We start from the raw sequence: 13,266 nt of genomic DNA on the forward strand, positions 1-13,266 counted from the left end.
ACTAGAGGCGGTCCGACAGGCTTGGTGCATCTAACTGCACCATGGATGCTGCTGTTGTCAAAAAACCAAAGCTATGCAGATTCTTCTTTCCTTTGGGAAAGCAATTTATGTTATTTCCCATTTTAATTCTGCTGATAAACCAAGCCTCTAAAATGAACGCCGAGGACGGCGTTATGGAGGAACTGGCAACTGAGAAAGAGGCAGAAGAAAGTCATCGACAGGACAGTGTGAATTTATTGACATTCATTTTACTGCTGACATTAACAATTCTGACCATTTGGCTTTTCAAACACAGAAGAGTTCGTTTTCTCCATGAGACCGGGTTGGCAATGATATACGGTAAGAGTCGACACGTTAATCTGTCAGACGTTTGCAACGCATGTAACTTTGCCAACCCCCCCACCCCCTAATCCCCGTACGAATGATGCCAACTCACGTCGGTGATTATTAGTGCAGCTCTATGACACTGCTACATTGAACCACGACGAGTTAGTTACCACTGATCAATATTGTAGACAGTTAAAATGTTACGCTATTACATGATGCGCCATTCAGCGCTCATTCCCAGTCCTAGTTGGTTCAGATGCGAGTGACACAGTATTTAGTAGATTGGGCATCACATTCCTGCATAGATACCCACAGAACCATGTTCCTATGCCACCAACAGATAACAATATATTATAGGTTTGGCTTTATTGGTATAGCCTGAATCACACTGCGCTATAGGCCTAATCATGAATTTTACTTTACATCTTAGCAGATAAATTGTATAATGTCGTGGCCTGGGCTTACAACTAATGTGTTGACTCGTTACCCAATAGCAGCTTGTAGTATGGAATATAGAAATATACCTGCCATGGGATGCAGTCAGTGTGGTGCAACTACAATACAAACATCACCTGATGCATCTGAAAATGTGCTTCTCACTCTGCTGAGTCAAGCCATGTCAATGTGATGTGAATCAAGAGCCTATCCCCTCTGAGAGGATTTCAATTTCCCAAACCCCTGAATAGCAGCCAGTTTTACGGGCTCCTGACCAATAGAAGAGGCAGTGTTCTAGAGGTCCGTGTGCGGGATACCTGACGAGACTACTGTCACGACTACCGCCGATGTCGGCTCCTCTCCTTGTTCGGGCGGCGTTCGGAGGTCGACGTCACCGGTCTTCTAGCCATCGCCGATCCACCTTTCATTTTCCATTTGTTTTGTCTTATTTTCCCGCACACCTGGTTTTCATCTACTACTAATTACTGTGTGTATTTAGCCCTCTGTTCCCTCCATGTCTGGGTGGGGTATTCTGTCAATGGTGGGTGTAGCTGGTGCATGGAAGTCAGGCGTAGGAGAGTAGAGATGAGTGGACAAAGCACTTTGCTTAGGCAATCATAATAACAGAACGCAATCGCGTCACAATAAACAAAATGCCCAAAGAACATTTGACGCAGCACAAAGTACCACAAACAATCTACAAAGTACCGGCTGCCACAAAGCACGGGTAATAAAACAAAACCCGGCGCAAACCAGCCGGAAGCGTGCCAACCTGACAATAAACAATACCCCACACAGACATGGAGGGAACAGAGGGCTAAATACACATAGTAATTAGTAGGAGATGTCTATTTGTCAATAACAGCTGGTGTGCAATGTGAAATATTAAGGTAGTCTCGAGGTATTGCTCGCCTGAGGTAGAGTACCTCATGATAGTGTGGTCTACAGCCTATCTACCAAGAGAGTTTTCATCTAATTTTTCATAGCCGTCATACTAATGCAGGAAGTACCAGTGACTCGCTCAATACGGAAGTGGTCAGATGACGCGGATGCTACGCTACAGGGCTGTTTTGGTAGCACAGACTGGAATATGTCAAAGGCATTGAGGAGTATACCCCCTCAGTCACAGGCTTCATCAATAATAATCTTAATCCTGTATTGACACTTTGCTTATTTGATGGTTCGTCTGAGGGCATAGCGGGATTTCTTATGAGCGTCCAGATTAGTTTCCCGCTCCTTGAAAGCGGCAGCTGTAGCCTTTAGCTCGGTGCGGATGTTGCCTGTAATCCATGACTTCTGGTTGGGATATGTACGTACGGTCACTGTGGGGACGACGTTGTCAATGCACTTATTGATGAAGCCGATGACTGAGGTGGTGTACTCAATACCATAGTCAGTATCGAGGCAAAGATGAACAGAGCAAAGTACAGAGAGATCCTTGATGAAAACCTGCTCCAGAGCACTCAGGACCTCAGACTAGGGCGAAGGTTCATCTTCCAACAGGACAACGACCCTAAGCACACAGCCAAGACAACGCAGGAGTGGCTTCGGGACAAGTGTTTGAATGTCCTTGAGTGGCCCAGCCAGAGCCCGGACTTGAACCCGATTTGAACATCTCTGGAGAGACCTGAAAATAGCTGTGCAGCGAAGCTCCCCATCCAACCTGGCAGAGCTTGAGAGGATCTGCAGAGAAGAATGGGAGAAACTCCCCAAATACAGGTGGGCCAAGCTTGTACCGTCATACCCAAGAAGACTCGAGACTGTAATCGTTGCCAAAGGTGCTTCAACAAAGTACCGCGTAAAGGGTCTGAATACTAATGTAAATGTGATATTTCTGTTTAAATGTTTTTATAAATGTGAAAATGTCTAAACCAGTTTTTCTTTGTTATTATGGGGTATTGTGTGTAGATTAATGAGGGGGAAAAAACTATTTAATCCATTTTACAATAAGCAACAAAATGTCGAAAAAGTCAAGTGGTCTGAATACTTTCAGAATGTACTGTGTATAGGATGAACCATGACTAGAATACAGTATATACATTATAAAGTGGGTAAAATAGTATGTAAACATTATTAAAGTGACTAGTGTTAAATGTCTGTGTACATAGGGCAACAGTTTCAGAAGTGCAGGGTAGAGTACCGGGTGTTAGCCGGCTAGTAACAGTGAGTAAGTTCAGGGCAGAGGCAGGCTAATGGTGGCTGTTTAACAGTCTGATGAGATGGAGATAGAAGCTGTTTTTAAGTCTCTTGGTCCCAGCTTTGATGCACCTGTACTGGCTACGCCTTCTAGATGGTAGCGGGGTGAACAGGCCGTGGTTTGGGTGGTTGGGGTTCTTGATCTTCCTGGCCTTTCTGTGACACAAGATGCTGTAGATGTCTTGAAGGGCAGGCAGTGTGCCCAGAGTAGAAGAAAAAAATTCCACAAGACAGTAGAGCCCCAGGGACAGACCATAGCATCCTAAGAGTTACTGTACTCCTTCTGTCTTACTGTATTCAATACAAGGCATCCAGACCTCATGAAAGGCCCCTGGTATAGCCTTCATTTGAATGTTAAAGTCTCAACTCATCTCTCTCACTGCTAGGCCTATTTGTAGGTGAATTGTAGTCTGTTCTGTTGCAGGATAATAACCTATATTGTCAGTAATAGAAACCGTTTCACATGGCATATTCCTCTTAGGCGTCATTAGTAGGGGTTGCCTAGAGGACCAGACTCTGTCCGTCTATCTCTCTGCATAGTCTGTGAGTGAGCATGGCCCTCCTTGAGATGCTCTGCACACCGTCCCAGCTGGTCTTAACTGGAGGACAGACAGACTCAGCTGCCGGGTGTTGCTGAGACATGACTGACTCTATGCTAATGTCCAAATACTGACTTAAGCAGTAATAATAATGTATTAGTAGTAATAATAATGTATTAGTAGTAATAATAAGGTAGTAGTAGTAATAATAATGTAGTAGCAGTAGTAATAATGTAGTAGTAGTAGTAGTAGTAGTAGTAGTAGTAGTAATAATAATGTAGTAGTAATAATAATGTAGTAGTAGTAGTAGTAATAATAATGTAGTAGTAGTAGTAGTAATAATAATGTAGTAGTAGTAGTAGTAATAATAATGTAGTAGTAGTAGTAGTAGTAATAATAATGTAGTAGTAGTAGTAGTAGTAGTAGTAGTAGTAATAATAATAATGTAGTAGTAGTAGTAGTAGTAATAATAATGTAGTAGTAGTAGTAGTAATAATAATGTAGTAGTAGTAGTAGTAGTAGTAGTAGTAGTAGTAGTAATAATAATGTAGTAGTAGTAGCAATAATAATGTAGTAGTAATAATAATAATGTAGTAATAATAATAATAATAATAATGATGTAGCTAGTAGTAATAATAATAATGTAGTAATAATAATGTAGCTTGTAGTAATAATAATAGTAATAATAATAATAATGTAGCTTGTTGTAGTAGTAGTAATAATAATAATAATAATAATGTAGCTAGTAATAATAATATTGTTGTTAGTATTGATAATGATGTAGCTAGTAGTAATAATAATGTAGCTAGTTGTCACGTCCTGACCAGTAAAAGGGGTTATTTGTCATTGTAGTTTGGTCAGGGCTGGCAGGGGGTGTTTGTTTTGGTGTTTTTGGTTTAGGTTCTATGTTTTCTATTTCTATGTTTAAATCTAGTTTTCTATTTCTATGTTGGGTTTTTGGTAGGACCTCCAATTAGAGGCAGCTGGTTGTCGTTGTCTCTAATTGGAGGCCATATTTAGTTGAGGTTTGTTTCACTAGTTTTTTGTGGGTGGTTATTTCCTGTATAGTCTGTGCACCTTATGGGACTGTTTCGTCGTTTGTTTCTTTTGTTTAAGTGTTATTTCTAATAAATTAAGAAGATGAGCACTTTACCCGCTGCGCCTTGGTCCAATCCTTACGACGCCCATGACGCTAGTAATAATAATATTAACAATAATAATAATGTAGCTAGTAAAATAATTATATAGCTAGTAAAACAATAATAATAATGTAGCTAATAATAATGTAGCTAGTAATAATAATAATAATAATAATGTAGCTAGTAATAATAATGTAGCTAGTAATAATAATAATAATGTAGCTAGTAATAATAATAATAATAATGTAGCTAGTAATAATAATAATAATAATGTAGCTAGTAATAATAATGTAGCTAGTATTAATAATAATAATGTAGCTAGTAATAATAATAATAATGTAGCTAGTAATAATAATAATGTAGTTAGTAATAATAATGTAGCTAGTAATAATAATGTAGTAGTAGTAATAATAATAATAATAATAATAATAATAATAATGTAGCTAGTAGTAATAATAATAATGTAGGTAGTAGTAGTAATAATAATAATAATGTAGCTAGTACTAATAATAACAATGTGGCTAATAATAAAATTGTAGCTAATAATAATGTAGCCAGTAATAATAATAATAATAATGTAGCTAGTAATAATAATAATAATAATAATAATAATAATAATAATAATAATAATGTAGCTAATAATAATAATAATAATAATGTAGCTAGTAGTAATAATAATGTCGCAAGCAGTAATAATAATAATAATAATTTTGCCAGTAATAATGTAATAATAATAATAATGTAGCCAGTAATAATAATAATAATGTAGCTAGTAGTAATAATAATGTCGCAAGCAGTAATAATAATAATAATTTTGCCAGTAATAATGTAATAATAATGTAGCCAGTAATAGTAATAATAATAATGTAGCTAGCAATAATAATAATGTAGCTAGCAATAATAATAATGTATCTAGTAATAATAATAGTGTAGTTAGTAATAATAATGTAGCTAGTAGTAGTAATAATAATGTAGCTACTAATAATTATAATAATAATAATGTAGCTAGTAGTAGCAGTAATAATAATGTAGCTAGTAGTAGATTAATAATGTAGTAGTATCAATAATAATAATGTAGCCAGTACAATAAATCAAATCAAGTCAAATTTATTTATATAGCCCTTCGTACATCAGCTGAAATCTCAAAGTGCTGTACAGAAACCCAGCCTAATACCCCAAACAGCAAGCAATGCATGTGAAAGAAGCACGGTGGCTAGGAAAAACTCCCTAGGAAAAACTCCCTAGAAAGGCCAAAAACCTAGGAAGAAACCTAGAGAGGAACCAGGCTATGAGGGGTGGCCAGTCCTCTTCTGGCTGTGCCGGGTGGATATTATAACAGAACATGGTCAAGATGTTAAAATGTTCATAAATGACCAGCATGGTCAAATAATAATAATCATAGAAGTTGTTGAGGGTGCAACAAGCACGTCCGGTGAACAGGTCAGTGTTCCATAGCCTCAGGCAGAACAGTTGAAACTGGAGCAGCAGCATGGCCAGGTGGACTGGGGACAGCAAGGAGTCATCATGCCAGGTAGTCCCGAGGCATGGTCCTAGGGCTCAGGTCCTCCGAGAGAGAGAGAGAAAGAAAGAAAGAAAGAAATAGAGAAAGAGAGAATTAGAGAGAGCATATATAAATTCACACAGGACACCGGATAAGACAAGAGAAATACTCCAGATGTAACAGACTGACCCTAGCCCCCCGACACATAAACTACTGCAGCATAAATACTGGAGGCTGAGACAGGAGGGATCAGAAGACACTGTGGCCCCATCCGATGATACCCCCGGACAGGGCCAAACAGGCAGGATATAACCCCACCCACTTTGCCAAAGCACAGCCCCCACACCACTAGGGATGTCTACAACCACCAACTTACCGTCCCAAGACAAGGCCGAGTATAGCCCACAAAGATCTCCGCCATGGCACAACCCAAGGGGGGGCGCCAACAATAATAATAATGTAGCTAGTAATAATGTAGCTAGTAATAATAACATTAATAATAATGCAACTAGTAATAATAATAACAATAATAATAATGTATCTAGTAGTAATAATAATAATTAATGTAGCTAGTAATAATAATATTGTAGCTAATAATAATAGTAATAATAATAATAAGCTAAAATAACATATCCCAGAAATGTTCCATATGCACAAAAAGCTTATTTCTCTCAAACTTTATGCTCCAATTAGTTTACATCCCTGTTAGTGAGCATTTCTCCTTTGCCAAGATAATCCATCCACCTGACAGGTGTGGCATATCAAGAAGCTGATTAAACAGCATGATCATTACACAGGTGCACCTTGTGCTGGGGACAATAAAAGGTGGTTTTGTCACACAACACAATGCTACAGATGTTTTGAGGGATTGTGCAGTTGGCATGCTGAGTGCAGGAATGTCCACCAGAACGGTTGCCAGAGAATTTAATGTTAATTTCTCTACCATAAGCCGCCTCCAACGCGGTTTAAGAAATTTTGGCAGTGTGAAGATATTCTATCCTCGGTGTATATATCTCTCTCTCTCTCTCTCTCTCGCCCTCCCTTTCTCTCTCTCTCTCTCGCCCTCCCTTTCTCTCTCTCTCTCTCTCTCGCTCTCTCTCTCGCTCCCTCGCCCCCTCTCTCGCTCTCTCGCCCCCTCTCTCGCTCTCTCGCCCCCTCTCTCGCTCCCTCGCCCCCTCTCTCGCTCCCTCGCCCCCTCTCTCGCTCCCTCGCCCCCTCTCTCGCTCCCTCGCCCCCTCTCTCGCTCCCTCGCCCCCTCTCTCTCGCGCTCCCTCGCCCCCTCTCTCTCGCTCCCTCGCCCCCTCTCTCTCGCTCCCTCGCCCCCTCTCTCTCCCTTCCTCTCTCTCTCGCCCTCTCTCGCTCTTTCTCCCTTCCTCTCTCTCTCGCTCCCTCGCTCTCTCTCTCTCTCTCTCTCCCTTCCTCTCTCTCCCTTCCTCTCTCTCTCGCCCCCTCTCTCTCTCTCCTTCCCAGGACTGTTGGTAGGTGTGATCCTGCGTTATGGAATCCCAGCCACCAGCTACCACAACAAAACTCCTCCCAGCTGTTGTCTGGAGGAGGGGCCAGTCAGTACTCTCCTGCTGAACGTCAGCGGGAAGTTCTTTGAGTACACGCTGAAAGGAGAGATCAACTCCAGGGAAATACACAACGTGGAGCAGAATGACATGCTGCGTAAGGTAACACACACACACACACACACACTATGTTGGAGCAGAATGACATGCTGCGTAAGGTAACACACACACACACACACACACACACACACACACACACACACACACACACTATGTTGGAGCAGAATGACATGCTGCGTAAGGTAACAGTCACACACACACAACTACTGACTAAACACAACTGAACTGTATAACCCCCCCCCCCCCCACTACTGACTAAACACAACTGAACTGTATAACCCCCCCCCCCACTACTGACTAAACACAACTGAACTGTATAACCCCCCCCCCCACTACTGACTAAACACAACTGAACTGTATAACCCCCCCCCCCCAACTACTGACTAAACACAACTGAACTGTATAACCCCCCCCACTACTGACTAAACACAACTGAACTTATTTGAAATTCATCCTGAAAACAACATTTTCCGGTATTCAGTCTAACCTATTTTCATGTCAGTCTCTGCATCCTAAGCAGGCAGGTAGCCCTCGTTGGCAGTGTAACCTCTTTGTCAACAGTCTGCATCTCAGCAGTGTATTAGCTGGCTATTAGCAACTTGTTTTGGATTGATCTGTTTACGTACATGGTTTTTCTCCTAAATGTACAGGTTACCTTTGACCCTGAAGTATTCTTCAATATACTGCTACCTCCAATCATTTTCCATGCTGGATATAGTCTCAGAAAGGTAAGTGACCGCTGTAACATTTGTATTTGTATTCTGTATTTTTTTTTAACCTTTATTTAACTAGGCAAGTCAGTTTTGAACAAATTCTTATTTTACAATGACTGCCTACCCCAGCGGTGGGAGAACCTTCCAGAAGGACAACCATCTCTGCAGTACTCCACCAATCAGGCCTTTATGATAGAGTGGCCAGACGGAAGCCACTCCTCAGTAAAAGGCACGACAGCCAACTTGGAGTTAGCCAATAGGGACCTAAAGGACTCTGACCATGAGAAACATGATTCTCTGGTCTGATGAAACCAAGACTGAACTCTTTGGCCTGAATGCCAAGCGTCACATCTGAAATAAACCTGGAACCATCCCTATGTTGAAGCATGGTGGTGGTGGCAGCATCATGCTGTCGGTATGTTTTTCAGTGGCAGGGACTGGGAGACTAGTCAGGATCGAGGGAAAGATGAACGGAGCAAAGTATTTGTATTTATTATGGATCGCTATTAGCTGCTCCACTTTCAGCCAGGAGAGATTGACATGCATATTATTAATATTAGCTCTCTGTGTACATCCAAGGGCCAGCCGTGCTGCCCTGTTCTGAGCCAATTGCAATTTTCTAAGTCCTTTTTTGTTGCAACTGACCACACGACTGAAAAGTAGTCAAGGTGCGACAAAACTAGGGCCTGTAGGACCTGCCTTGTTAAGAAGGCAGAGCATCGCTTTATTATAGACAGACTTCTCCCCATCTTAGCTACTACTGCATCAATATGTTTTGACCATAACAGTTTACAATCCAGGGTTACTCCAAGCAGTTTAGTCACCTCAACTTTCTCAATTTCCACATTATTTATTACAAGATTTAGTTGAGGTTTAGGGTTTAGTGAGTGTTTTGTTCCAAATACAATGCTTTTAGTTTTAGAAATATTTAGGGCTAACTTATTCCTTGCCACCCACTCTGAAACTAATTGCAGCTCTTTGTTGAGTGTTGCAGTCAATTTCAGTCACTGTAGTAGCTGACACGTATAGTGTTGAGTCATTCACATACATTGACACTCTGGCTTTACTCAGAGTCAGTGGCATGTCGTTAGTAAAAATTGGAAAAGCAAGGGGCCTAAACAGCTACCCTGGGGAATTCCTGATTCTACAGAGAGATCCTTGATGAAAACATACTCCAGAGCACTCAGGACCTCAGACTGGGGCAAAGGTTCACCTTCCAACAGGACAATGATCCTAAGCACACAGCAAAGACAATGCAGGAGTGGCTTCGGGACAAGTCTCTGTTTGTCCTTGAGTGGCCCAGCCAGAGCCTGGACTTGAACCCGATCGAACATCTCTGGAGAGACCTGAAAATAACTGTGCAGCGACGCTCCCCATCCAACCTGACAGAGCGTGAGAGGATCTGCAGAGAAGAATGGGAGAAACTCCCCAAATACAGGTGTGCCATACCCAAGACGCTTCAAAGCTATAATTTCTGCCAAAGGTGCTTCAACATAAACTCAGCAAAAAAAGAAACGTCCTCTCACTGTCAACTGCGTTCATTTTCAACAAAATTAACATGTGTAAATATTTGTATGAACATAACAAGATTCAACAACTGAGACAAACTGAACAAGTTCCACAGACATGTGACTAACAGAAATTGATGTGTCCCTGAACAAAGGGGGGTCAAAATCAAAAGTAACAGTCAGTCAGTAGAAAGGCCTCTTTAGTGTCCTAAGTTTTCGTGACTGTGACCTTAATTGCATACCGTCTGTAAGCTGTTAGTGTCTTAACGACCGTTCCACAGGTGCATGTTCATTAATTGTTTATGGTTCATGAACAAGCATGGGAAACAGTGTTTAAACCCTTTACAATGAAGATCTGTAAAGTTATTTGGATTTTTACTAATTTTCTTTGAAAGACAGGGTCCTGAAAAAGGGACATTTCTTTTTTTTGCTGAGTTTAGTACTGAGTAAAGGGTCTGAATACTCATGTAAATGTGGTATTACATTTTTTTTAAATGTGCAAAAATGTCTAAAAAACAGTTTTTGCTTTGTCATTATGCAGTATTGTGTGTAGATGAGGGAAAAAAATATTTAATCAATTTTAGAATAAGGCCGTAACGTAACAAAGTGGAAATATTCAATGTGTCTGAATACATTTCGAATACACTGTATGACTAAGACAACTTCATACGATGCTAAAACAATCCATGGGCGAGTCAGCGACCACAATTTAATTTGTGACGAAATAAAATAAAAGTTTTCTAGCCAATTCTGCTGTGAAATAGAAGTGACGTCTTTATTTTATTACTTATCGTCAATGCCGTCTTTGGTGTGCTTATCAATGAACAAGCACCTTTTCCCCACTCCTATCGCTTTTATCGGTGGAACAGGTTGTTGCATTGTGGCCGTAGACATATAATCCATAGAAGGGTTTGGAACCTGGACTGGAACCAGGATCTCTAGTAACACAGCTAGCGCTGTGATGCAGTGTATTGGAGCACTGCTCCACTCAGGATGCCAGTGTCCTCAGAGCACTGCTCCACTCAGGATGCCAGTGTCCTCAGAGCACTGCTCCACTCAGGATGCCAGTGTCCTCAGAGCACTGCTCCACTCAGGATGCCAGTGTCCTCAGACCACTGCTCCACTCAGGATGCCAGTGTCCTCAGACCACTGCTCCACTCAGGATGCCATGTGATAGGTATTTTAACATTACCGTTTTTTTACACCACATTTCATTAATAAAATATTGATAATTTGTCTTCCTCAAATGAAGGAGATGGGAGGGGAGGGGATTTGATTGGTCAACAACTCATGTTTCAGACACTTCATTCAGGATAAATGGTGTTAGCCCTTAGTTAGCCCTTAGTTAGCCTGCCCCAGAGCAGGTTAGTTCTGAATACAGGATAGTGGAGTTAGCCCTTAGTTAGCCCTTAGTTAGCCTGCCCCAGAGCAGGTTAGTTCTGAATACAGGATAAATGGTGTTAGCCCTTAGTTAGCCCTTAGTTAGCCTGCACCGGAGCAGGTTAGTTCTGAATACAGGATAAATGGTGTTAGCCCTTAGTTAGCCCGACCCAGACCAGGTTAGTTCTGAATGTAGGATAAATGGTGTTAGCCCTTAGTTAGCCTGCCCCAGAGCAGGTTAGTTCTGAATACAGGATAAATGGTGTTAGCCCTTATTTAGCCTGCCCCAGAGCAGGTTAGTTCTGAATGTAGGATAAATGGTGTTAGCCCTTAGTTAGCCTGCCCCAGAGCAGGTTAGTTCTGAATACAGGATAGTGGAGTTAGCCCTTAGTTAGCCCTTAGTTAGCCTGCCCTGGAGCAGGTTAGTTCTGAATGTAGGATAAATGGTGTTAGCCCTTAGTTAGCCTGCCCCAGAGCAGGTTAGTTCTGAATACAGGATAGTGGAGTTAGCCCTTAGTTAGCCTGCCCCAGACCAGGTTAGTTCTCAGTGCAGGATAAATGGTGTTAGCCCTTAGTTAGCCCTTAGTTAGCCTGCCCCAGACCAGGTTAGTTCTCAGTGCAGGATAAATGGTGTTAGCCCTTAGTTAGCCCTTAGTTAGCCTGCCCCAGACCAGGTTAGTTCTGAATACAGGATAGTGGAGTTAGCCCTTAGTTAGCCCTTAGTTAGCCCTTAGTTAGCCTGCCCCAGAGCAGGTTAGTTCTGAATACAGGATAGTGGAGTTAGCCCTTAGTTAGCCCTTAGTTAGCCCTTAGTTAGCCTGCCCCAGAGCAGGTTAGTTCTGAATACAGGATAGTGGAGTTAGCCCTTAGTTAGCCCTTAGTTAGCCTGCCCCAGAGCAGGTTAGTTCTGAATACAGGATAGTGGAGTTAGCCCTTAGTTAGCCCTTAGTTAGCCTGCCCCAGAGCAGGTTAGTTCTGAATGTTTCATTGCCATAGAAATATACCTACTAAAAGGTGAGCCGTTGTCAGACTGCCAGTCCAGTCACACTCCCATGGTGAGGAGTGTCTGTTGTAGAGGGAGTGACCTGGTCACCAATGGCTGGTGGCTTGAAAGGACTCAGAAGAGAGACTGCAAGTCGCTCTCTGAGGGCAGATGACAGGCAACACTCTCCCTGCTCACCAAGGCCCTCTTGTGAGGGGAAATGACAGGCAACACTCTCCCTGTTCACCAAGGCCCTCTTTGTGAGGGGAAATGACAGGCAACACTCTCCCTGTACACCAAGGCCCTCTTGTGAGGGGAAATGACAGGCAACACTCTCCCTGATCACCAAGGCCCTCTTGTGAGGGGAAATGACAGGCAACACTCTCCCTGATCACCAAGGCCCTCTTGTGAGGGGAAATGACAGGCAACACTCTCCCTGATCACCAAGGCCCTCTTGTGAGGGGAAATGACAGGCAACACTCTCCCTGATCACCAAGGCCCTCTTGTGAGGGGAAATGACAGGCAACACTCTCCTTGCACACCAAGGCCCTCTTGTGAGGGCAGATGACAGGCAACACTCTCCCTGATCACCAAGGCCCTCTTGTGAGGGGAAATGACAGGCAACACTCTCCTTGCACATCAAGGCCCTCTTGTGAGGGCAGATGACAGGCAACACTGCACATCAAGGCCCTCTTGTGAGGGCTGGCTGACATATCAATGGCACAGAGATAAATGTTTATTTAATGCCCATGTAGATCACACACTAACCTCTCTACATTCTATGATGTAGCCCAGCGATTTATAATATCCCTTCTCTTTTTCCAGAGACACTTCTTCAGGAACCTGGGCTCCATCATAACCTATGCCTTCCTAGGAACAGCTATCTCGTGCTTCGTCATTGGGTGAGTCAGTGTA

At 42.2% G+C, this 13,266-nt stretch overlaps 1 protein-coding gene across 1 annotated transcript in view; it reads left to right on the forward strand.

Moving 5' to 3' along the window:
• Positions 1-13,266, forward strand: part of slc9a7 (solute carrier family 9 member 7) — a 69,518-nt gene continuing 56,252 nt past the window's right edge. Inside the window, exons 1-4 of the mRNA XM_029695336.1 lie at positions 1-339; positions 7,608-7,810; positions 8,419-8,496; positions 13,177-13,253. Of these exons, the coding sequence (XP_029551196.1) occupies positions 42-339; positions 7,608-7,810; positions 8,419-8,496; positions 13,177-13,253 (656 nt within the window). The 5' untranslated portion in view covers positions 1-41. The remainder of the gene's footprint in view (positions 340-7,607; positions 7,811-8,418; positions 8,497-13,176; positions 13,254-13,266) is intronic.

Source organism: Salmo trutta, chromosome 17, assembly GCF_901001165.1.
Source record: "Salmo trutta chromosome 17, fSalTru1.1, whole genome shotgun sequence".
Classification (NCBI taxonomy): Eukaryota; Metazoa; Chordata; class Actinopteri; order Salmoniformes; family Salmonidae; genus Salmo; species Salmo trutta.